The sequence below is a fragment of the Panthera onca genome, chromosome B4 (genome assembly GCF_046562875.1).
Source record: "Panthera onca isolate mPanOnc1 chromosome B4, mPanOnc1 haplotype 2, whole genome shotgun sequence".
In the NCBI taxonomy this organism is placed as follows: domain Eukaryota; kingdom Metazoa; phylum Chordata; class Mammalia; order Carnivora; family Felidae; genus Panthera; species Panthera onca.
This window is the reverse complement of record NC_138345.1, coordinates 68,255,522-68,277,940: the sequence shown is the minus strand read 5'-3', so window position 1 is coordinate 68,277,940 and position 22,419 is coordinate 68,255,522. Positions and strand designations below refer to the sequence as shown.

Sequence of the window (22,419 nt, the reverse complement as noted above, 5' to 3'; positions counted from 1 at the left end):
TTTATGCAAATTCCTCTATTAGAATTTCAGTTCATTCAGGGTTGAATAGCCTTTTTTTCTTTTTTTAGCTTTTAGCAGTTTGCTTTAGTGTCTAGCATTAGATTCATGGCAATCCACAAAATTGAAGTTTTTTACTAGATGATCTTATTTCAATGTAATAATGCCTGTGTGTGTACGTGCAAGCTCGTGTGTGTATGTGTTTGTGTGTGTCTTTACATTTGTGTGTATATTTTTTGTAGAACCGTTCAAAAATTTAACTGTTACTTAACAAGTAATATTTATTCCATGCAGTTGAATTTACAACGAAACCTTCTAGGGGAACCTGGGTGGCTCAGTCGGTTAAATATCCAACTCTTGATTTCGGCTCAGGTCATGATCTCATGGTTCATGGGTTTGAGCCCCGCATCAGGCTATGTGCTAACAGCACAGGCCTGCTTGACATTCTCTCTCTCTCTCTGCCCCTCCCCCGCACACTTTCTCTCAAAATAAAAAAATAAACTTAAAAAAAAAAAGGAAAGAAAACCTTCTAAAAATGAGTTTTAAACTTTAGGTAAATTGAAAGGACAGTTGCTATTTTTTGGGTAACAGTAAGACATTTATTTCTTTATAATTTGTTTTCATTCATAAAAAGGACAAAGCACAGTCCTATACTACTCCATTGAAAAAATGATAAAAAATAACTAAAAAAATCAATTCAATATTTATCAGTATCAAATAAAACTACTATCACCTTTCCTGAAATACAAAGAAACAACAGATATGTCTATATCTATATAAAGTTTAATTAAGAATCTTGCGTCTTAAGCAGATGATACATTAGTTAGTTTGACAACAGTTTAAAACTGATGGTCCCAGTCAAATTTGTACAACTGTATGAGGAAATGAAAAGCTTGAGTTATCAGTGTATGAGAGATTGTAATCTACCTTATCTCTGTCACAAATTTAAAATGAAACAACCTCCAAAGTCTGTTTTCTTCTTACCTTTCAGAACCATTTCATGCAAAATCTAACCAGTTTTGCTCTTTACTGCAATACATTAGAAATAAAAGGCGAGCATGCATTTGGCAAAAGATTTAGTTGTTGTCGATTATATAAAAATGCCCAACATGGGTCACATTGCAAAAGGAAAACCCCAAAGTGTAACAATGAAAACACAAACATTTGTACAGAAGGCTTACACAGTATTCGTTTCCCTAAAGTAGGAAGAGATTTTGTTTCTTTTTCAAATAATTATGTATTTTATGAAATCTGGTAATGCTTTTAAGACTGTTGACGTACTTCCACTGGGAAATCATCCATTTCACTTATTATTAAAAAGTTTAATTTTATAACAAAGAGTTGAATGTAAACTAATGACATATTTATTGATATTTTCATAATGAAAGCTCTAAACATTTACACATAGATATATAGTACAAAAATTATACAAACTAAAGAAAAGGGGGTAAAGTAGTAATAGTTCTAGTTTGCTGCCTGTAAATATTTTTTTATGAACCTATAAGGTATCCTTTCTAAAAAGATAAACTCTATCTCTAATTAGCTAGCAAGGTTGTGCTAATAAAATAGGATTATACCTCCTGAATCATCAGACATTGCACTGTTTCATGAGCCAGCTAATCCTTTATTATTCCATTTCTCTCACACCCACACTCAAACACATTTCCTTGCATACCATGGAGAATGAAGAAATGTGCATCTTCCTTTTTACAACTTATGAAAACCTAAAGCACCAACACTTGGGAGACACCATTGGACACATTATTTGTCTCCTCCTGGCCTTCCAGTTTGCATACTTTCAAAGTACCATTAGCAACATATTGATTTGGTATTTTTAGCCAGTTTTCAGTATTGCATTGAAGTGGGAAATGAGTTTACTAGCAAATTAAAAAAAATAAGGTATATTGTAGATTTTCCAACCTATAGGTGATTTCTTGATACCTTCAATAAAGAAAGCTTTTACTTAGAAATGGAGCGCAAAAACAAAGATCCTTAGAATAGTATTAGATCACACTTATACTCACTTAACATTGTTTATTTCTTGCTGTGTAACGACTGTCACCTCTCAATTAAAAAATGAAAGCATTCTACTTTTCAAAATTCATTATTCTATGTATGAATAAATACAGCAATATGATGATACTCTAGAGAAGAGCTGTGATTTTTGAGGTTTGAAACTGATGATGAGAAAAGCATAAAATATTTTCAGAATATCATATAAAAGTAAAGAAAAACCTTCCTATGGTATGTTAACTTTACCACTAAAAATCTAACGTAAAATTATTACTGATTCTGAAAATCAAGCATTTAGAAAATTACTTACTTCCAAAATAAGAATACTGATAACAATTTCTAGAATTTGGTTTTCAATATTCAGAATCTTTCAACTCATTCAGTAAAATGAGTTGCTCATGGAATTTATGTCAAAATGTTTCAGTTATACTCTATTTTTTTTTTCAAGAAAACTCAAAATGTCATGAATGATAGGGGCCATTCAAAAATATGCAGGACCCGAAACAGAGAATAGTACAAGAGACTGTTTTACTCTTACATTTACCACATACAATCAACATTTCAACCTCTATTATATTTCACAACTTGTTATTAAATTTAAAGCACCTGTGTATGGTGATTTTACTTTTCACTCTACAGCCTATAGTATTGAATTGAACACTGTAACTTGTCCCATTGGATTAAATCATGCAACTGTCACAGAATCAGGTTAAGTGGTTTATAAGGCATATTGGAACGAGTTAAAAATCATTTTATACCCATTTAAAAGTTTATTCTTTTGGACGAAGGGGTTCCTGAATGCCTCAGTCATAATGTGTGTTGTAAATCAGTTGGAGAGTTTGTTAAAGTATCATTTATTTGGCTTAGGGTGGAGCCACAGAAAATGGAAGGAATTATATTCATCATAGGGATGAAGGTGTCCTCTGTGTCCTCTAAGCTGGGCTGGGAGCAGCAGCTGTCACATCACACTCAGAAATCCAGGTAGACAAGGATGCCAAGGGCAGGCAGCAGTAAGCCAAGAAGGCTTGGTGATAGGGTGGATACACCTGCGAAGTAAATAAAAAAGTACATATTATTTCATTGAGAATGGCACTGTTTCTCATTTACCCTGCTTTGGGAAAGGCCAGATTATGTAGGCTTGAAAATCAAATGGTTCCTTTAAAAAAATTTCTCTGTTCTTAAGTAATATAAAGAAAAAAAAACATTTGATCAAGAATTTTGTGTGTGAGAGCACGTGACTCTCTACAACATGTTCTTATAAATCATTTATGATAAGATCACAAATGCTTAGGTTTTCCCTATAATCCAGCTGTCCCAAATTCCTACCAGAAGGTGATAAGTGAAAAAACATATGGAAATAAGCAAACAAATGAAAAAACACAGGTGTTAAAAAATAAGATAAAAAGATGTACTAAAAATACTAATAATGTTACCTGGTATAAAAACATCATGGGTATAGTAGATAAATTTTGCATAATTTCATATCCCAATAGTTTTAAGGCATTTAGGTGCTCAGACACAAATAATTTGAGTAATATATATATAATATACATAATATATATAAATATATTTATATATATATATAAATAAACAATATATATATAATATATATAATATATATATAATATATATGTATATATAATATATATATCAAATAGGTGCTCATCCCAACAGGTGCCCTCCTCAATACCCATCACCCACCCTTCCCCTCCCTCCCACCCCCCATCAGCCCTCAGTTTGTTCTCAGTTTTTAAGAGTCTCTTATGCTTTGGCTCTCTCTCACTCTAACCTCTTTTTTTTTTCCTTTCCTTCCCTCATGGGTTCCTGTTAAGTTTCTCAGGATCCACATAAGAGTGAACACATATGGTATCTGTCTTTCTCTGTATGGCTTATTTCACTTAGCATCACACTCTCCAGTTCCATCCATGTTGCTACAAAGGGCCATATTTCATTCTTTCTCATTGCCACGTAGTACTCCATTGTGTATATAAACCACAATTTCTTTATCCATCAGTTGATGGCCATTTAGGCTCTTTCCATAATTTGCCTATTGTTGAGAGTGCTGCTATAAACATTGGGGTACAAGTGACCCTATGCATGAGTACGCCTGTATCCCTTGGGTAAATTCCTAGCAGTGCTACTCCTGGGTCATAGGGTAGGTCTATTTTTAATTTTTTTAGGAACTTCCACACTGTTTTCCAGAGCGGCTGCACCAGTTTGCATTCCCATCAACAGTGCAAGAGGGTTCCTGTTTCTCCACATCCTCTCCAGCATCTATAGTCTCCTGATTTGTTCATTTTGGCCACTCTGACTGGTGTGAGGTGATAACTGAGTGTGGTTTTGACTTGTATTTCCCTGATGAGGAGTGACGTTGAGCATCTTTTCATGTGCCTGTTGGCCATCTGGATGTCTTCTTTAGAGAAGTGTCTATTCATGTTTTCTTCCCATTTCTTCACTGGGTTATTTGTTTTTCGGGTGTGGAGTTTGGTGAGCTCTTTATAGATTTTGGATACTAGCCCTTTGTTCGATATGTCATTTGCAAATATCTTTTCCCATTCCATTGGTTGCCTTTTAGTTTTGTTGATTGGTTCCTTTGCTGTGCAGAAACTTTTTATCTTCATGAGATCCCAATAGCTCATTTTTGCTTTTAATTCCCTTGCCTTTGGGGATGTGTCAAGTAAGAAATTGCTATGGCTGAGGTCAGAGAGGTCTTTTCCTGCTTTCTCCTCTAAGGTTTTGATGGTTTCCTGTCTCACATTCAGGTCCTTTATCCATTTTGAGTTTATTTTTGTGAATGGTGTGAGAAAGTGGTCTAGTTTCAACCTTCTGCATGTTGCTGTCCAGTTCTCCCAGCACCATTTGTTAAAGAGACTGTCTTTTTTCCACTGGATGTTCTTTCCTGCTTTGTCAAAGATGAGTTGGCCATACTTTTGTGGGTCTAGTTCTGGGGTTTCTATTCTATTCCATTGGTCTATGTGTCTGTTTTTGTGCCAATACCATGCTGTCTTGATGATGACAGCTTTGTAGTAGAGGCTAAAGTCTGGAATTCTGATGCCTCCTGCTTTGGTCTTCTTCTTCAAAATTACTTTGGCTATTTGGGGCCTTTTGTGGTTCCATATGAATTTTAGAATTGCTTGTTCTAGCTTCGAGAAGAATTCTGGTGCAATTTTGATTGGGATTGCATTGAATGTGTAGATAGCTTTGGGTAGTATTGACATTTTGACAATATTTATTCTTCCAATCCATGAGCATGGAATGTTTTTCCATTTCTTTATATCTTCTTCAATTTCCTTCATAAGCTTTCTATGGTTTTCAGCATACAGATCTTTTACATCTTTGGTTAGATTTATTCCTAGGTATGTTATGCTTCTTGGTACAATTGTGAATGGGATCAGTTTCTTTGTCTTTCTGTTGCTTCATTATTAGTGTATAAGAATGCAACTGATTTCTGTACATTGATTTTGTATCCTGCAACTTTGCTGAATTCATGTATCCGTTCTAGCAGACTTTTGGTGTAGTCTATCGGATTTTCCATGTATAATATCATGTCATCTGCAAAAAGTGAAAGCTTAATTTCATCTTTGCCAATTTTGATGCCTTTGATTTCCTTTTGTTGTCTGATTGCTGATGCTAGAACTTACAACACTATGTTAAACAACATTAGTGACAGTGGACATCCCTGTTGTGTTCCTGATCTCAGAGAGAAAGCTCTCAGTTTTTCCCCATTGAGGATGATGTTAGCTGTGGGCTTTTCATAAATGGCTTTTATGATCTTTAAGTATGTTCCTTCTATTCCGACTTTCTCAAGGGTTTTTATTAAGAAAGGATGCTGAATTTTGTCAAATGATTTTTCTGCATTGATTGACAGGATGATATGGTTCTTATGTTTTCTATTATTAATGTGATGTATCTCATTGATTGATTTACAAATGTTGAACCAGCCCTGCATCCCAGGAATGAATCCCGCTTGATCATGGTGAATAATTCTTTTTATATGCTGTTGAATTCGATTTGCTGGTATCTTATTGAGAATTTTTGCATCCATATTCATCAGGGATATTGGCCTGTAGTTCTCTTTTTTTTACTGGGTCTCTGTCTGGTTTAGGAATCAAAGTAATACTGGCTTCATAGAATAAGTCTGGAAGTTTTCCTTCCCTTTCTATTTTTTGGAATAGCTTGAGAAGGATAGGTATTATCTCTGCTTTAAACGTCTGGTAGAACTCCCCTGGGAAGCCATCTGGTCCTGGACTCTTATTTGTTGGGAGAGTTTTGATAACTGATTCAATTTCTTCGCTGGTTATGGGTCTGTTCAAGCTTTCTATTTCCTCCTGAATGAGTTTTGTAAGTGTCTGGGTGTTTAGGAATTTGTCCATTTCTTCAAGGTTGTCCAGTTTGTTGGCATATAGTTTTTCATAGTATTCCCTGATATTTGCTTGTATTTCTGAGGGATTGTAATAATTCCATTTTCATTCATGATTTTATCTATTTGGGTCATCTCCCTTTTCTTTTTGAGAAGCCTGGCTAGAGGTTTGTCAATTTTGTTTATTTTTTCAAAAAACCAACTCTTGGTTTCGTTGATCTGCTCTACAGTTTTTTTAGATTCTATATTGTTTATTTCTGCTCTGATCTTTATTATTGCTCTTCTTCTGCTGGGTTTAGGGTGTCTTTGCTGTTCTCCTTCTATTTCCTTTAGGTGTTCTGTTAGATTTTGTATTTGGAATTTTTCTTGTTTCTTGAGATAGGCCTGGATTGCAATGTATTTTCCTCTCAGGACTGCCTTCGCTGCATCCCAAAGCATTTGGATTGTTGTATTTTCATTTTCGTTTGTTTCCATATATTTTTTAATTTCTTCTCTAATTGCCTGGTTGACCCATTCATTCTTTAATAGGGTGTTCTTTAACCTCCATGCTTTTTCCTGTGGTTGATTTCAAGCTTCATAGCATTGTGGTCTGAAAGTATGCATGGTATGATCTCAGTTCTTGTATACTTATGAAGGGCTGTTTTGTGACCCAGAATGTGATCTATCTTGGAGAAGGTTCCATGCGCACTCGAGAAGAAAGTATATTCTGTTTTTTTGGGGTGCAGAGTTCTAAATATATCTGTCAAGTCCATCTGATCCAATGTATCATTCAGGGCCCTTGTTTCTTTATTGACCGTGTGTCTAGATGATCTATCCATTTCTGTAAGTGGGGTGTTAAAGTCCCCTGCAATTACCACATTCTTATCAATAAGGTTGCTTATGTTTGTGATTGTTTTATATATTTGGGGGCTCCCGTATTCGGCGCATAGACATTTATAATTGTTAGCTCTTCCTGATGGATAGACCCTGTAATTATTATATAATGCCCTTCCTCATCTCTTGTTACAGTCTTTAATTTAAAGTCTAGTTTGTCTGACATAAGTATGGCTACTCCAGCTCTTTTTTGACTTCCAGTAGCATGATAAATAATTCTCCATCCCCTCACTTTCAATCTGAAGGTGTCCTCAGGTCTAAAATGAGTCTCTGGTAGATGACAAATAGATGGGTCTTGTTTTTTTATCCATTCTGATACCCTATGTCTTTTGGTTGGAGCATTTAGTCCATTTACGTTCAGTGTTATTATAGAAAGATATGAGTTTAGAGTCATTGTGATGTCTGTAGGTTTCATGCTTGTAGTGATGTCTCTGGTACTTTGTTTCACAGGATCCCCCTTAGGATCTCTTGTAGAGCTGGTTTAGTGGTGATGAATTCCTTCAGTTTTTGTTTTTTTGGGAAGACCTTTATCTCTCCTTCTATTCTAAATGACAGATTTGCTGAATAAAGGATTTTCAGCTGCATATTTTTTCTGTTCATCACATGGAAGATTTCCTGCCATTCCTTTCTGGCCTGCCAAGTTTCAGTAGAGAGATCCGTCACAAGTCTTATCAGTCTCCCTTTATATGTTAGAATATGTTTATCCTTAGCTGCTTTCAGAATTTTCTCTTTATCCTTGTATTTTGCCAGTTTCACCATTATATGTCATGCAGAAGATCGATTCAAGTTACGTCTGAAGGGAGTTCTCTGTGCCTCTTGGATTTCAATTCCTTTTTCCTTCCCCAGATCAGGGAAGTTCTTAGCTATTATTTCTTCAAGTACACCTTCAGCACCTTTCCCTCTCTCTTCTTCCTCTGGAATACCAATTATGCGTAGATTATTTCTCTTTAGTGCATCACTTTGTTCTCTAATTTTCCCCTCATACTCCTGGATTTTTTTTTATCTCTCTTTTTCTCAGCTTCCTCTTTTTCCATAATTTTATCTTGTAGTTCACCTATTCTCTTCTCTGCCTCTTCAATCCGAGCTGTGGTCGCCTCCATTTTATTTTGCAGCTCATTTATAGCATTTTTTAGCTCCTCCTGGCTGTTCCTTAGTCCCTTGATCTCTGTAGCAAGAGATTCTCTGCTGTCCTCTATACTGTTTTCAAGCCCAGCGATTAATTTTATGACTATTATTCTAAATTCACTTTCTGTTATATTGTTTAAATCCTTTTTGATCAGTTTGTTAGCTGTCGTTATTTCCTGGAGATTCTTTTGAGGGGAATTCTTCCATTTCTTCATTTTGGATAGTCCCTGGAGTGGTGCGGGACTGCGGGGCACTTGCCCTGTGCTGTCTTGGATAACTTGCGTTGGTGAGCGGGGCCTGCAGCCAGACCTGATGTCTGCCCCCAGCCCACCACTGGGGCCACAGTCAGACTGGTGTGTGCCTTCTCTTCCCCTCTCCTAGGGGCGGGATTCACTGTGGGGTGGCGTGGCCCGTCTGGGCTACTTGCACACTGCCAGGCTTATGGTGCTGGGGATCTGGCATATTAGCTGGGGTGGATTGGCAAGGTGCACAGGAGCGGGAGGGGCAGGCTCAGCTCACTTTTCCTTCAGAGATCCGCTTTGGGAGGGGCCCTGCAGCACCTGGAGGGAGTCAGACCCGCCACCAGAGGGATGGATCCTCAGAAGCACAATGTTGGGTGTTTGCACAGGGCAAGAAAGTTCCCTGACAGGAACTGGTTCCCTTTGGGATTTTGGCTGGGGGATGGGCGAGGGAGATGGCGCTGGCGAGCACCTTTGTTCCCCACCAAGCTGAGTTCTGACGTCCAGGGCTCAACAACTCTCCTCTCGTTGTCCTCCAGCCCTCCTTCTCTCTGAGCAGAACTGTTAGCTTATAACCTTCCAGATGTTAAGTACCGCTTGCTGTCCGAACACACTCCATCTGTCCCCTCCACTTTTGCAAGCCAGACTCGGGGGCTCTGCTTTGCCAGTGGGCTGCCCCTCTGCCCGGGCTCTCTCCTGCCAGTCCATGTAGTGTACACTGCCTCTCTGCCCTTCCTACCCTCTTCTGTGGGCCTGTCGCCTATGCTTGGCTCCAGAGAATCCATTCTGCTAGTCTTCTGGTGGTTTTCTGGGTTATTTAGGCAGGTGTGGGTGGAGTCTAAGTGATCAGCAGGACGCAGTGAGTCCAGGGTCCTCCTATGCCGCCATCTTCCTATTAATTTCTGTGTATTCTTGATAATAGTAAATAACCTATTCAAATTTTTATATAAGGAAAAATTGCTTTGAGATACTATGTTATGAATTAAAAATAAAAGTGATGTCATGTACTCTGGACTTGAATTACATCTTGAGCTAATCATTACATCTAGAAGGGTTCCTCCTGTGGTCCAGTTTATGGGTGCAGGTATTGCCCACGATGGAATTCTTGAGAAAAGGCTAACAAAGGGGATCAAGAAGGCACACTCTTCTTTTCCACTCTCCACATCTATTAGGCAGTATCTTCACTGAACACACTGCTGGGATGAATGCTGAGCTAAAAACTACAGTCAATAGCTCATAAATATAATAGATGTGTGTCAAGTTATAGACACAAGTTTTAGAAGTTATTTTGAAACCTTAAAACATTATTAGCTACCATACTAACAGTGACCCCAAACAGCCTTCTCTGTGGAATATTCCTCTTGTATTAGGAAGAGTCAGGGCATTTATCTTGACTCTCTAGTCATTAGAAGCACATTCCCATTCTCCACAGGATGGAAGATGATTGTGTCTATCTACAAACATGTATTTCACTAGTACCCTGTTAGTAGCATTGAGTACTGCATGGAAAACTTAAGAGAAGTATCATTTGACACAGATAAAAAAATAAGCAGGACCGTGAGGGTCAAAAGTGTGGGCAAACAAGAAGGGCAATATAAGTGGCTGCTTATAGTCCATTAATGCTGATGCTGCATAACATTATCAATAGCGATAACACTAATAGCAAACTATGAATGCTACTACTTCCTGATCTACAGCCATAAGACAGACACTACGCTGGCCAGTTGTATATATTATGACGTTAACACAACAGCCTGTAATGGTAGGTCTTACCATCCTGCTTTTATAGATTAGGTAATTCAGTGTCAGGTAAAATGACTTGCTCAAAGCCAATTGCCAGTAGACTGGCAGAGCCAGGTTTCCATCTCAGATTGGTCAGGCCCCAAAGGCCGTATTCCATTTTCTGCCACTTTCTACAGATAGCTTTGGAAAAGGATCAGTTCTAGAAATGCATAAGGACGCTACCCTCCACACTTAAAAAGGCACAGAAGGAAAATTGTATGAGACATATGAGAAAGCACAGCACCTAAGTTGTTTCAAAGAGTCTTTGGATTCACGTAGTATTTTTTCATTCTATTTTTCTACATAGATATTTTAAAAATTATGCCACAGTCCACATGTTATTTTATTCTGACAAGGTGACCAATAGTAAACCTCAATCACACAGAAAAACATTAGTTTTCAAAGTCTGACCTAAGTTAAATGATCTGTTCTGAAGACTTTTGTCTGACAATGAGTGCAGGGTCTCTCTGTACTGCTGCGTCCTTTGACCACAAATTACATCGGTGACGGGTCCACATTCATGTACTTGCCTAAATGGTGGGTTGGCTCATACAAACTTTGGCTGCAGAAAGAAGTTTAGGCAATTGTGGATGCCAGCTTGAAGTTTTGGTGTTAGTATGAAAACCAAATACAATTTCATAATTTGTGGCTTCAACATCAGGATATTTGATTTATTTTAAATAAACTCTTCATGTTTATGTGTGTTATATTTAATTTTTCTAATGGCTCAAGCTTATGTAATTGTGGTCTTCATCTTCAATTCTCTTCCACATTCCAAGCACAAATTAGAGACCTGACTGAATTACTATTTAAAGGGCATTTTAAATGTGGGCTCCCCTTATTCTTCAAGGGTTTTCAATATATATTGGTTTTATATCTAACAAAACGTATATCAAAATAATGCTATCAAGCACAATGTCATAATTATATGGTAAGTAGTAAACATATATTTTGCTTTCACATATTTACTGCATGTCAAACATGAACATGTGAATCATTTTTCCCTATCAGAACAAAACCAAAGCCAATTTAGAGTAATATATTTTTTCTACTGGATTTTCTTGATTTTTTTTTACCTAACCTTCACTGATCTATTATTTCTTTCAGAAAGGATTCCTAATGGAGGGAGTTTTATGTTGAGAAGGGAAATTCTAATTAAAAGTTAAGCAGTGCTTAACCATCTTTGCAAGTTTTATGATAAGCAGAGAACCATTCTAGTCAGTTTTTAATACAGATCTACTTTCTTGTTTTTTTTCCATTTATTTATTTTGAGAGAGTGAGAACAGGGGAGGGGCAGAGAGGGAGAGAGAGAATCCCTAGCAGGCTCCACACTGTCAGTGTAGAGCCTGATGGGGGGCTTGAACTCATTGACTGTGAGATCATGACCTGAGCCAAAATCAAGAGTCGGATGCTTAACTGACTGAGCCACCCAGGCATCCCACAAATCTCTTTTTTGATGCTTCAATTTGGACATTATAGTCCAATCCAAATTGCTACTGCTTAGCTCTTGTGCATGATGCCATGGGACAGAGAAGTTCATTCTTGTGGTGTCACTCTTTGTGTTCACACTGTTCATATTTCTAAATTGTAAACACTTCAGGAAAAGGAATAAACCCAAACTGTATTTTCAGCTGGGTTGACTAATACCAAGTGCTGCACATAGTGAATACTTGATCTGTAATGTTATAATATAAATAATCTTAACAGCTAGAAGCCCTTAACCTTTTCTGATTAAGGGTACAAGTTGGGAGAGAAAGCGAAAGGGTAGGAAAGGGGGCTTAATAAAGAAGACAAAGGAAACCACTGTGATCTGTAGTGGAACCGTTGGTATTTCCTTACATTTTATATTCTTTCTATTCCATAATCTCTCTAACTTTTAGGGATCTGGGGCAAGGAAAGGGGTTATCCATTCCTATAAATGCTTTTCTTCAGGAAATCCCGGGTTTTTTTCTCCATCAGGGAGAGGATATTGAAAAAAAAAAAAAAAAACACAACAAAAAGGCATTTATTGTGGTACGTGGCTGGCTCAGTCAGTAGAGCATGTGACTCTTGATCTTGGGTGGTGAGTTTGAACCCCACATTGGGAGTACAGATTACTTAAAAATAAAATCATTTTAAAAAGCCATCTATCTATTTTACCACTTGGTTGTGGAATCCCCTGATTTGTCTTGTTAGAACATTACTTCAGATTCTTTCAGTCTTATAACTGGCCCCGGACTTAGGGAAGAAAGATTTTAGATAAGATGGTTGATTCCCCACAACCTAGAGGCATGTTTACTATACATTCACTGTATTAGGTACGTATCAGTGGGTATTTGCTATTGAAATTTGTCAAGTTAACAGAACATTTGTTGGGATAGCAGCAAACTTAAGTCAAAGAGTAGAAATCTGTCTGGCACTGAGAGTGGAAATCAGATTAGATGGAAAAAGAACAAAGCCACATGTCATTATTCAGGTTAGTGTGAAAGACACAGATAATGCCAACTGTAAGCTTCACTGGAGATACTTCAGAGGTCAAGCCACAGCTACAAAATTCCATAATGGCCCCTTCATTGAGGGGCTAGTGCTGTGTTACCCATGATGCCCCCGGTCTGCTTTACTTCCCATCTATTACTGGGAATACTCAATTGATCAACCGCCCTCCACTCATGATGGCCCCCGAACCCGAGTTAATTTCTGCTTCTCCTATCCTTGCTTGGGAAACAGCAGGTCCAGAACTGATTGTTAACTCCCTTACACCCTGCTCTGAATTCTTCAGCAGGGACTCAAGCCTTATGTAAGAAGCTTCTCCATCTCACTTGAGTGGTATTCCACAACTGCTCTGGCTTGTTTCTTTGCTGCATCCAGTCTGACTACATGTCAGACTACAGGTTTGTGCTTGGTCTTCAGCTGTGTAGGTTTTCACAGAATCAAGAGGCAAACATGAGGATCAGTAAGGAGATCAGTGTCCTGGTAGGAGCTGTAAAGCTGCACTGGCAATAGTAGTAGCATGTGGCAGATAAGAATAAGGCCTCTGGGGAGAGGCAAAGAAGGCAAAGTCCAAATCCTGACTCTGCCTTTTACTGGCTAGGTAATCTTTAGTGTGTGTCTTAATCTTTTTATGCCTCAGTTTCTTCAGCTATAAAATGAAGATAATAATATGTCTCATGGCTTTATTGTGAGAATTGAGAAGATGTCTATTAATGGTTCTTATATATATTTTAGCAGAAATCTGTAGAAGCAATCATACGTGGAAGTCCATGACTGAACTAAGAGGAAAAGGGATGCTTTATTCAAAGATGTGTCTGGAGAAGGAGACTAGAGACCTTTGCCTCCTCCATGGTCATGCTGGTACTTGTACTCCCGCAAGCCCATCACTCCACACAGCATGTGGAGATCTGCTTATCACAGTTTGAAAACAGCTGCCTTATGTAAAGCACTTCAGAAAATGCATGGCTAATAGAAAATTCCTGTAAATTGTAGTAATTCATACTACATTTGGCCTGTGCCCACGTGGAGGAGGGGCAGACAGAGATGGGGACAGAGGCAGAAGTAGGCTCCATGCTGACAGTGGAGAGAGTGATGCAGGGCTTGAACTAATGAACTGTGAGAGCATGACTGAGCCAAAGTTGGACATTTAACTGACTGAGCCACCAGGCACCCCTGATACTGTTCATTTCTTGCAATAGATTTCTTGCACTATATTTTTTGAAAAGTAGATGGGTGAAAAGCAAAGAAAAACAATAAAAAAGGCAGGTGTCCCTTGCATACAACCTACATTTGAGACATACATGTCTACTTACTGTTCCCCAATCACACACATGTCCTTTTAGTGCACAAATATTCCTAGAATGCCCTTCCACCTATTAAGACTGGGCATACTGAACTTTATTGTAGTGGTCTAGCTCAAGTGTTATCTCCTCTGAGGTATTATAGTTGGGATCTTTGGTTTCTGGTAACAGGAACCCAACTAAAGAGCCAATGTCATACGGATTTTGGACAACTAGAGCCAGAGACTTCAACCTCTGTGTCTTCCGTGTTGCTGACTTTCATCTCTTCTTCCTTTGCATATTGCCTCAAATTCTCAGACACACTTCTCAACACACACAAGAGCACTAGGCTCGCTGTCATATATTCTCAAGAACAAAATGACGACATCTTTTTACCCAAATTCCAGTGAGAAAACTGTGAAGGAAAGATTCTGATTTGCAGAGTCTGGATCAAACAGCCACTCCCAGACCAACCACTGTGGCTGAATTAGTGAATTTCTGTAATAGAACCAGCTTGGAACAGGTTCCCATCCCTTTACTAATCAGTGTGGCCAAGGAGACAAGGTGACTTAAGAAGATGTCAATGTTCATTCTGATCTCAGGAGGGGGTACCTTCCCCAGGGAAAGAGCTATGAGGATCAAGAAGCAAAGTAAGAGTTCTGAGAGAAAATGCGAGCACACTTCAACTAAAAAGTACAAATGCCCACTGAGTCACCAAAGTAACATAGAATAATCCTTAGCTCCTAAATTTGTTGACTATGGTATGCTTTTTGTCAAGGAATAAGTCACAAGAATAATATTCTGCCCATAACTTTGGAAAATGTGTTTTGTGGTAATTGGAAAAATATGTTTCAGATAATTGCTCACCTAACTTGCCTTCCTCAACTTTTACATATTTTTCCAATTCCAATCAAAATAAGAAAAGCAAGTGATCTATTTAGCTACTGAAGATTTAAGGACTAATTATTTCTGTAAACTAGTCACAGTAATGGGGCCATTTTTATGAGTAAACATTGAAAGTCACTCAGGATGGGTGCAACATTAGATACTGTAAGCCTGGAGGCTACTTTTCTTTTTTGGGGGGGAGGGGGTGGAGTACACAAATATGTATGGTTATATTTACCCTAAGATCTGAATTTCAGCAGCAGTGATAATTACATAAAGGACGAGCTAAGAAATTTAATAAACTACTATGGTTGGGTCTACATAAGATCTGCATTTCTGACCTTATTTATTTGTACAGGAAGACCTAGAAAGAGTTTGTCATTTTACAAATTCAATCAATCATAAGGATTTAGTCTGGTTAAGAAGTGGTGAAGGGTTTATTTTTGGTTAGCCTAACCCACTGGGAATTCTCCATCTATCTTTTACTAATTATATATCCTTCAGCAAACTATTTAATTATATCTGCTTCTCCACTGGATTGTTGTATGAAGTTGGAAATGATACTTATTTTCCTAAGTTTTGTGGCAGAAATGGGTGAAAACAAGGGTTAAAGAAGGAAGAGCTGTTTCTGACTTTGAGATACTGAAATGTAACTTAAAGTATGGGTGTGTTTTCTTACAAAGACAATTAAGACAAAAATTAGGCAATCCAATTTTCTCACAGGACTTAACACTTGAGCAATGTTTGCCATTGAGGCAAAACCAAATTACTTTAAAATGTTATTTAAAAATTTTCCTTGACTATTGGGATTTTATGAAAATATTGGATTTGGTTGAGTCATTTCTGGAATTTCCATACTTTCTGTCTCTTCTTTGCATACTTTCTCTTGCACGGTTCTCCTGCCCTACCAGCCCCAGGTTCCCACCCCATTCTTTATCCCATCTAAATGCTATCAATAACGAGGGTTTAGAATAGAGCTGATGTATAAAACTGAAAAACTTATAAAGTAGGAAAGTTTTACTTGCTTGGAAACTGGCATAAAATTTGCAATAAAACGCCTACAATTCAGTGAGGTTAATGTTAAAATTTCCTTTAGGCCATATACCAAAATTATTTTTATAAATTGCCTAGTGCTTATTAAAAATTAGAGGAGGTGACTTTTTAGAAAGGTAGTTGGATTTTCTTCAAATAGGTCTCTAGGGGAAAATGCTGAGACATGTTTCAGTTCTAAATCAATTATTATTAGCGCTAACTACCTGCCCTTGACAAAAATGAAGTAATGGATATTTACCCAGTTGGTTTTAAAGTTTCTGGGGGAAAAAAAGCAAAAGGGAAATCAGAAAATAAAATGAGTTTGTTCTTTGAGTTACAAATTTTTTCTGAACTTTTTCATCATTTTTTTTTCTTTAGATATCTATTTTTTATGGTGTCTATCAGCTTACTTATTTTGCTTTTGGTAATTTTGTCTCTGTATGTCTCTTTGAGATGGGAAAATACTAAGCTTTGTGGAGAAGGAAAAAGACAGCCTAAGGCCTACTTCCAGTTCTTCCAAGAGCTAGTTGTATAACTTCAGGCAAGATAATATTTGGACTCAAGATGTGGCTCTGAGGCTGGTGTGATCTTTGGCTATTTTACTTGTCAAGGATGTGGATTTTCCTTCTGGAAAATGATAGGGTTCAATGTTATAAGTCCTAAGGTTCCTAGTATGGCCATGAGTCTATGATTCTAAGCAAGCCATAATGTATTTAAGAATATCAAACACTGAGCCATCAAATTTGCAAACATATTTGTTATATTTCCCCTCATTTATAATAATCAAAGTTGATACTAGTTTATAAATACACATTAAAAGTTTGATCATGTAAGTGATAGTGGCTTTGATGGTTTTCTCCAAATTCATGCAACCCACTAATCTTTTTTTGGCAGGGGTACGTAGTTTGCTGGCAGCTTATCTTAGTAATTGTACTCTTTCCTTACTGTTGACTCTGGCCCTTTCCATGTCAGAATGCTAGACTGCCAGGATGCATTTCCTCTTTGAGAAAGAAACGAGCATTTACAATACAATGATGACCAAGTATTTGCTGGGAAATGTGAAAGTACCTTCCAACTGCCTATTGGCCAACAAGCATATGCTCAAACAACCTACTTTGATATGTTTTGGGCAAGATAAGACTGTAACTATGAGGGCCTTTTAGATTAGCTTACCTAGTCCTGAAGAAATGCAAGGTGATGTTTTCACAAGAGCATGAGACTTCACATTAGAAAGAATTCTATTTGAATATTTTTGCCCTCAGTGCTCTATGTGAATGTATTTGAATATATTTGTCCTCACAAGGTACTTAAGCCTTCAGAGCCTCCATTTCCTTATCTATAAAATGGGGAATGTAATACACAGCAGGGTATTTGTGATAATTAAATGGAAAAAATGATAAAAATGTAAAGTAAAGGTCATCTGATAATTATAAATTTGAAATATGAAATATAATTCGTGCACTAAAACAATTATTTCATGAATTTTTAATGAGAATACACTGAGCCGGAGGTGAGACAGAGAAGACCCAGACCTCAGTATTTGGGTCGCATTCTACACCAAATGTGCAACATGTATATAATGGATTTCATGGGTTTATTTTTTTTCAACTTATATGAAACTTCTAACGAATAACATTCAAATTATTTGTGATTAATTCACAAACAACCAGAGTCAGCTTGTTAGATCTCTGCATTTGGCTTTGGAAACAGCTGTTAGAACATTCTTACATGGGTAGCCCTTGCTTTGTGGAATGCATTAAACTACCACAAGAATCAGTTTTTTCTCAACCTTGGTTAAAGTTAGAGAGACTGGGGACTTAAAATGCCTATTCTAGTTTGCCATACTCGTAAAAACAAATACTAAAATCCTCTCCTCCTCCTCCCTCGCCTTCCCTTTCCCCATTCAGTTTTTGAGATAAAAGGACAGTGAGTAGAGTCAGAAAGTTTAAGAATTTGTGTGTGCCCCTTGCCACGGCTAGTGGTGCCCTCTTTAGTGCTAGGCTTGAAGAACCACTTGAGCACATCGGGGACTAATACCTCCTGGACATTTTCAGGAGCTACAGACACATGGTTTATTGGGTTTACTTACAGATGAAGAAAGACTGTTCTGTGCACCTCCTCCACTGACACACTCGCTGGTTCTATAGCTTTGCCTCTTCATGCTTTTGGGAGACCAGCTAGTGTTTTAGCTTATTGACAATAAAGAGGAAGAGCAAAACCTACTGGTCATGACAGTCAATTTTCCTTGAACTCATAATTGTATCTAATCAAAAGAAATCCAAACTAAGGGAAATAGGCAGATATGTCTTCCCACAAAGCCGAGTTCTTCTCAGTTCTGTTCTTTTCTTTTACTTTATTTTATTTTATTTTAGAGAGAGGGAGAGTGTATGAGTCAGGGAGGGAGCCACAAGGAGAGAGGGAGAGAGAGAAAGAGAGAGAGAGGGAGAATCTTAAACAGACTCTTAAGCATGCTCAGTGCAGAGCCTGATGAGGAGCTCCATCCCACAACTCGGACCTGAGCTGAAATCAAGAGTTGGAAGTTCAACCAACTTAACCACCCAGGTGCCCCCTCAGTTCTTATCTTATATAAACTTGAGTAAATGATCTTTTGCTGATTTTAATACCCATATTCAAGGTCAGGGTGGTGCACACTGTTTTTATGTGAGACAATGGAATCCAAAAAGCTTACTCTATCATGTGGCAGGATGTCATGACTATTCATGCACAGAGGGTCTACTTTCTATAGGCATCCCTAAAATTGTAGGAAATGTGACATATTTCTAGGAGACACACATTTACATGCATATTGCTGGTACCAGTATTTGTGGGACACATCACTCCCCAGTTGTAGGAAAGGATAGGTATGCAGTTATTTAAAATTGGCTTAGAATAGCAGGCCCTTCAAAAAGACAAGAACTATGAATAACATAGGGCAGTCTGTCAATTGGCGCTATGAGCCCCAAAGTGGGAGTTGTGTCTAGCTTTATGTGGCTCTTTTGTGGGACCCTAATTAGTAGCAGTAACTCAAGTGGCTAGCCTGCCTGGGGGTAATTTCCACATCTCATGCCTAGTTTTATTAAAGTATAGATGCAGATTAATTTCTATTTAAATTTTAGCTCTGTCTTTTAAAATAAAATCTTCATCTAACGATGAGGAAAACTCTAAAATTTAAATATACAGATAGTAATAGGAGAATAAAAAGGAGATTTTTAAAAGTCATTTCATTTAGGGGCACCTCAGTGGTTCAGTCAGTTAAGTGTCCAACTTTCGCTCAGGTCATGATCTCAGTTGGTGACTTCGAGCCTGGCATCAGACTTTCTTGTCAGCACAGAGCCCACCTCAGATGCTCTGTCTTCCCTCTCTCTATCCCCTCCCCTGCTGGTTGCTTCTCTTTCTCTCTCTCAATAAATAAATAAACTTTAAAATTATTTCATTTATCCTAAGTTTTCTGGACAATCTGGCCCATAACACAGCACCAACAAATATCCATTCAATGGATTGATTTTTTTAAAATAAGTTATGATGTGCCAACTCTGGGGAAGTTGTAACATGTTATTTTGCGTAAGCCGTATAATACACAGTTGAAGTATCGTTATCCTCACATATAGATGAGGGGCCTAAGGCTCAGATTTGCCCACCTAGGAAAAGTAAAATGAAGTGTTGAACTGAAACCTGACTGTAAGCCCAGTGCTATTTTCCCTACCACACAGATGCTTCATGAGTGTCTCTTACTATGGCTAGAGAATGCAGTGATCCAGCCTACCTAATGTAATGAGCTGAGGGTTGGAAATTACTACCCATATCTAAGCACCTCCACAGCGGAAACAGCCAAAAATCTTAGTTCTCCACTGGTTTCACTTGGTGATTCAGAGACCTTGGGAGCTTTCCCAGGGTAAAACTGTGACAAAAGGACCATTTGATCTTTCTTGATTCATCTTTGCTTTGGTGTTCTGACAAATGAGTGACTCACCTGTTTAAGGTAGTATTTTGGTAGTTAAGATTTTCCTTCCTAATAGGAACCTGAACTCATTTGTTTGTCAGACCTTGAGGCCTCACTGCAGGATTCAGTGTCATCCCTCTATCAGCGAGGATTACTTGGTGTATCTCTGTTTTTCCACATGCACATTCAGTTCTTCTAAGAACTGGTCCAAATTCACTGAATTTCTACAACTACTATAAGGATCACAACCAACTGATTCTTCTTTTTGCACTTCCCCAGGAGAAACAATTTCTCAGCTGTTTTAATGATATAGTCTGAAACATGGAAGGAGTTGCTGGCTGAAACTCATCACTGATTACTCTAAAAGATTTCTGAGTGTGTGCTTGTTTAAAGCCTCTCAGCCAGAAGATTATAACATAATCCAATCACTTTGGATGGTGTCTGCATGGAATTTTCACTCTGTTTACACATTTTCCAGAATTCTCTTTCCAGAAAGCTCATCCTCAGTCTTATTGTCAGGTGCTAAACTCTGAAATTATAAGTTCTTTTCAAATTCTTTAGGCTCAAAAAAGTGGAGACAAGAAGATTGGCTTTCATCACTTCCGCAAAGAGTTTATTTTAAAAATCAGCAAAGTAGTTACTCCTTGCTAACCACGAGGAATTCTGGGAAATACTTAAGAAACCATTTTGTTTATATTGAACAAGCCAAATTCCCACACAGTGAGTGGAAATTGAACTTCTTTCAACATTTGTCTGTATTCCTAACAGTAGTGCCATTTTTCTTCTAGTCACTTCATTATACATTTTTTGGAGTCATCACTGTCTTTCTTCCATTACGACTTGCGCCTTGTGCCTTTATGCCTCTTGACAGTGCATTTTATACAGAGAGACTTTTAGACATTGATGATATGCTAACATGTTTTAAATAACTCATAATTAATTTTCTAGGTATTGAGACAAGTATTATAAAATCTAGAAAGAAGTTTGAGACTAATGATTTGTTTTGACATAGTATGTCTTAACTGGACTGTCCTACCTCTCATTTACCTGAGCTGTTTTTTCTATGTTAGAGTTCTTCAGAATTTGTCACTGAACATCTTCTTTCTCCCTATATTCTCTTTGCTCTGTCACTGTCATTGTTTTTATAAAATGTGCCCACTGAATTTCTGAATTACTTAGCTCAGTCAATGATGTTGCCATGGACTCATTATTCATAAGAGAAAACACAGAATCATTTGCGAAACCGTTTTGCCCTCATTTGCAATGTACCAACTTGGCCACCAAGCACAACTGAAGAATCTCTCTGTTCCACTTTCTCTACTGCCTCTGCCTTAGTAATCCAGGACCTCATCACCTCCTATTCAAACATAAGAAAAAGTAAAATATGAAAAAAAACCCAAATCATAAATTCAATATGCCCCTTTCTCACAGTCTGAATAAAATAATCTATACTCTACTTATTTCTACCCTACCCTCCTTTTTTTGAATGCCACATCCCAAATGCACTAAATACGATGCCATTTTTATGTGTTCTTACAGTCAACATTTGTTTCCTTGGACTTGAACTCCCTTTATTCCTGGAAAATTCTCACTGATATTACTAGATTCATCAAACATGCCATTCCTTAAAACAGTTATACGTTGATTTAATCACTTTCTCTCTGTCCTTGCTTCTATAACATTTGATAGATGTGCCATAATTATTTTTCTGCCTCCTATTCTCCATGAGCTCAGGACTCCTGGAGAATACACACTATGTTCCTATTCTTCTTTAAACTTCCCGGGACCAAGTCTTATCTAACACGTTTGGTGCTCAGTAAGGTTTTACTGAATGGGTTGAACTAATGGTCAAAACTTTTTTTTTTTTTTTTTTTTTTTTTTAACATTTAATCACCAGCTGCTGCTTTGGATTCCCCTTCTGCTGTAGTTCTGTGCAGGGTCTGTTTATCTATGCATGTCCCAGAGGACCATTCCTGAGAAAAAGTATTATAAAGAATTAGTGTCCCTATAAAACCCCCACTTGTCTTAGACTCAAAATCAAGCAATCATTACATCTAATCACATCCACTAGAGTACTCAATTTGTAAATATGAACAAGCAAGGTCAGTTGATCATCCAACTCTGGATTTTGGCTCAGGTCATGATCTTATGGTTTCTGACATTGAGCCCCACGTCTGGCTCTGAGCTGACAGTGTGAAGCCTGCTTGGGATTCTCTCTCTCCCTCTTGCTCTGCCCCTCCCCTGCCTTGTTCTTTCTCTGTCTCTCTATCAAAATAAATAAATAAATATTTTTAAAAATACTAGGCATTAACAGAAATTCTTACTTGATAGAAAAATGCTTACAATCAAATATGCCTTAGGAAATATTTATAATTCTGAGTTTAATATTGCCTATAATGTATATTCTTTCTTTTTCTTTTAATA

At 37.6% G+C, this 22,419-nt stretch overlaps 1 protein-coding gene across 4 annotated transcripts in view; it reads right to left on the bottom strand.

The window, feature by feature from the left end:
• Positions 1-571: 571 nt before the first annotated feature.
• Positions 572-22,419, bottom strand: part of CNTN1 (contactin 1) — a 362,253-nt gene continuing 340,405 nt past the window's right edge. For all 4 annotated transcript variants that reach the window (XM_060657917.3, XM_060657918.3, XM_060657916.3 and 1 more), the window contains one exon: positions 572-3,056. In XM_060657917.3, the coding sequence (XP_060513900.1) occupies positions 2,980-3,056 (77 nt within the window). In that variant the 3' untranslated portion in view covers positions 572-2,979. The remainder of the gene's footprint in view (positions 3,057-22,419) is intronic.